Source organism: Protobothrops mucrosquamatus, unplaced genomic scaffold, assembly GCF_001527695.2.
Source record: "Protobothrops mucrosquamatus isolate PMUCROS unplaced genomic scaffold, P.Mucros_1.0 scaffold4018, whole genome shotgun sequence".
Taxonomy (NCBI): domain Eukaryota; kingdom Metazoa; phylum Chordata; class Lepidosauria; order Squamata; family Viperidae; genus Protobothrops; species Protobothrops mucrosquamatus.
In genome coordinates this window covers 114,760-118,510 of record NW_015389955.1, presented here as the reverse complement: position 1 = coordinate 118,510, position 3,751 = coordinate 114,760, and the positions used below count along the sequence as shown (strand labels likewise).

At 48.6% G+C, this 3,751-nt stretch overlaps 1 protein-coding gene across 1 annotated transcript; it reads right to left on the bottom strand.

The window, feature by feature from the left end:
- Positions 1-226: 226 nt before the first annotated feature.
- On the bottom strand, positions 227-1,678 carry LOC107298491 (gastrula zinc finger protein XlCGF26.1-like). The gene has a single exon (XM_015827870.1). The coding sequence runs from the start codon at positions 1,676-1,678 to the stop codon at positions 353-355; it is 1,326 nt and encodes a 441-aa protein (XP_015683356.1). The 3' UTR covers positions 227-352.
- Between the last annotated feature and the right edge of the window lie 2,073 nt (positions 1,679-3,751).

Below are 3,751 nucleotides of genomic sequence, written 5' to 3'. Positions count from 1 at the left end.
TAGTTTAAGATATTATGTGGAGTTAGAGATATTAGTATTTGTTTACTTTTATATGAATATTATCCTGGGATTAGGTTTGGGAAGTTCTGGGGGGTGGTGGGGGGTTTTTGATTGTTTATTGTGATTACTTATGATTGTTTTTTTTATGATGGAAAAATAAATAAAATTTTCAAACTGCAAAAAGATTTCCCTTCTGTGACTGTGAGGTTCCTGGTGAATGGTAAGATGTGGCTTTTGAAAAAGATGTTTCCCTCATTCTTTATGACTCAAGGGTTTTATCTCTGCTATGGACTTCCTGATGTATTTTTAGCTTTGATTTACAATGAAAAGGATTTTCACACTCTGCACACTTTTAAGGCCACTCCCCTGTGTGATTTCTGGTGTGCCTGTGAAGAGCTGAAGACTGGGCAAAACATTTCCCACACTCCAGACATTTATATGTTTTTTCTCCAGTGTGGCTTCGCTGATGCTTCAAAAGAGTATTTTTTTGAGAAAAACATTTATCACACTCGGAGCATTTGTGGGGCTTCTCTCCTGTATGAATTCGGCTGTGATTTCTGAGGAGAGATAACCGAGCAAATGCTTTCCCACAGTCTAAACATTTGTGGTTTTTTTCCCCGGTGTGAATTTTCATGTGATTTGTAAGGGTTGATACGGTACGATAAAATTTTCCACATTCTATGCATTTATATGGCTTCTCCCTTGTGTGGGTTTTATGATGTATCCAAAGGGCTCCCTTTTGAACAAAACATTTTCCACATTCTGTGCATCTGTACGGCTTCACTCCTGTATGGACCCTGTGATGGCTTCCAAGGCTTTGTTTTTGGGAAAAGCATTTCCCACACTCTCCACATTTGAATGGTTTCTCCCCCGTGTGGATTCTCTCATGATCCTGACATTCTCCTGGCGAAATAAAACCTTTCCCACACTCCCCACATTGGTAGGGTTTCTCTCCTTTGTGCCTCTTCTGGTGTCTCCGAAGTCCAGAAGAATACATAAATTGTTTCTCACATTCTGGGCATTCATAGGGTCTCTCTCCAGTGTGAAGTCTCTGATGTTGTACCAGGTTTGATTTCCAGGTAAAACATTTCCCACATTCGAGGCATTTTTCGTTTTTCTGCCCCCTGTGTGTTTTCTCATGACTCCAAAGAGCCGAGTTGTGGGCAAAACATTTTCCACACTCAAAACATTTGTAAGATTTTATTCCTGCATGAATCTTCTCATGGCGCCAAAGATTTGCGTCCCGAGAAAAGCTTTTCCCGCATTCCCAACACTTGTAAGGTTTCTCCCCGGTGTGAATTCTCTCGTGGTCTCTGAGAGTGGTTTTCCGACAGAAAAATTTCCCACATTCCAGACACTGATAAGGTTTCTCTCCAGTGTGGATTTTCTGATGTCTAAGAAGGTGTGATTTTCGACCAAAGCGTAAGTCACATTCCAGACATTTATGCGGTTTTAATTCGGGGAGGCTTCTGAGATCTTTGGCGTCTTTTCCAGAGAAGGATTTCCCCCCCTCCAAACCTTGACTGGATCCGCTTCCCACATGGACCTTCCTGTGGGTCAAAAAAAGGGACCGTTGAGCAAAGGATTTCCCACACTCTGAGCATTCATGGGTTTTTTTGTGGTTTTCCGGAGTGCTGATTGTGTCTGACGGGGGATCCAAGAGTTTCCCAGGCTCCATGCTTTCTGGCAACCGCTGCCTTGCTCTGATTTTCTACCATCTGTTGATAGTTGGCTTGCAGGCGAATCTTGGTCACAAATATTTTATCCACTGTTAGAAAGTAAAAGAAATGGAGAATAATATTTCCTTTTGAGAAAGGTAGAGAATCACACACAATCTGAGTTTTGGGATGGACCAACATGGTCTTCCAGTGCAAACCCCCCCCATCCAGAACCTCAGAACCTCCCTCGACAAAATCTCCAGTGATGGAGCCCCCACCACTCTAGGAGGCAAACTCTTCTGTTCTGGTGGTCATTAAGTGGTTCTGCGGGTTGTTAAGTGGAGGGAGACCCAACCAAGAACTGCAGGTGTGCCTGAAAGGGGGGGGGTTGCGGGGACTCTGGAGGTCCAGCACAGCCCAAACATGAATTAGGAGAGCTGCGCTACAGAGCAAATCTGCAGCCACCCCCAAAGCCTCAGCCACCCCATCTGGGCCCTGCAATGGGGCAGAAATGGCAGAGTGGTGCCTTAAGGCAGTGGTTCTCAACCTTTTTAATGCCACGACCCCCAACCGGTCGTAAGTCGAGGACTAAACCGGTTGTAAGTTGAGGACTACCCAACCGGTCGTAAGTCGAGGACTTTCCCTGCCCGGGAGCGCCGCACATACGTGGTTCCGCCCCCTGCGCCGGCCGAGGTGTAGCTGGCAAGCGGCAGAGACGGAGCAGGCCAACCACCAGCTGGCCCAGCTCAAGGGAGGTAAGGCACCCGCCGGAAAAGGGGAAAAAAATGGCGGACTGCCTTGCTTGGCGACCCCCGTGAAATGGTTGATCGACCCCAAATGGGGTCGCGACCCATAGGTTGAGAACCGCTGCCTTAAGGGGAGGCCTGGGGCCTTCAGCCATTTCAGCCAGCTGGCACTGAGAAAATGCAGTCTTAATCCCCACACCTGTGGCCTTTGCAGCCTTGCGCCATTCTCCAAGCCACGTGTTCCATACATGTTGCTAAGCAACGTGTCCCAAAGCATCTCTAAGCTTCTCCAGGACCCCCTCAAGTCAAACGTGGACTGTGCTGGGGCTCCGATTGACTCCCCTGTTGCCCCCCCCACCCCGAGACAAGCCCATGCTTCTTACCTGGGACTTCATCCACTTAATGACTAGTGAAACCACTTAACCACCACAAACAGTGAGTGCAGAATTTCAGTCCTTGAGCAAAGCGGTCGTGGGATACCTCACATAACAACCACTTTGCTAAACAAGCGAGTTTCCAATCCCAACTGTGGTCGTAGGTCGAGGACTACCTACAGGCGAGGCAAAAGATTCAGGCACCGCATAAGCGAAAGAGGAGCAAAGAGAGTTGAGGTCAGCGCAAGCAACTCATTTCTCCTCCTCTTTTCTTGAATTTTCTGATTTTTCCACTTATGAGCTCCACCCCATCGTGGCTAATTGATCCTGGCTTCCTCGAGGCAAATTTCCTCTCCCTACATCAGTGGTGGCGAACCTATGGCACTAGTGCCAGAGGCGGCACTCGGAGCCCTCTCTGTGGGCACGCACGCTGTCGCCCCAGCCCCGCCTCCCCCCGTAGCCACCTCCTCACCAGCAGCCCCCCTGGAGAAGAGTCACTCCGGGTGCGGCCCGTGTGGAGCTGCACAGCCAAGCTGCGGGGTGTGGGTGGAGGGTGTGGCCACCATAGTGCTGCAGGGCCGCCTGGGCGATCTGCGTGCCTTGGATGGCCCCGAGGGTGGGAGGGGTGAGGGCGGAGCAGGGCAGGAGCAGGCGGGCAGAGCGGGGGCGGGCCGGTTTTGGGGCACTTGGTCTCTAAAAGGTTCGCCATCACTGCCCTACATGGATCCGTTTCACAGCTCAGTCTCCTCCCTACAATGCAAATTTCCTTTGTGCTATTTACTTACTTACTTACTTACTTACTTACTTACTTACTTACTTACTTACTTACTTACTTACTTACTTACTTACATTTTTTGCCACTCATCTCGCCGAAGGCCTACTCTGGGGGACTTACGACAGTAAACATGGAGAAATGACTATAAGTGTAAATATAATAGTATCAAAGTAATGAAAGGATAAACGACGGGATAAA

What these genes read in the sequence shown, in the direction of transcription:
- LOC107298491 (XM_015827870.1), bottom strand. Translation starts at nt 1,678, where the DNA reads ATGGAGCCTGGGAAACTCTTGGATCCCCCGTCAGACACAATCAGCACT.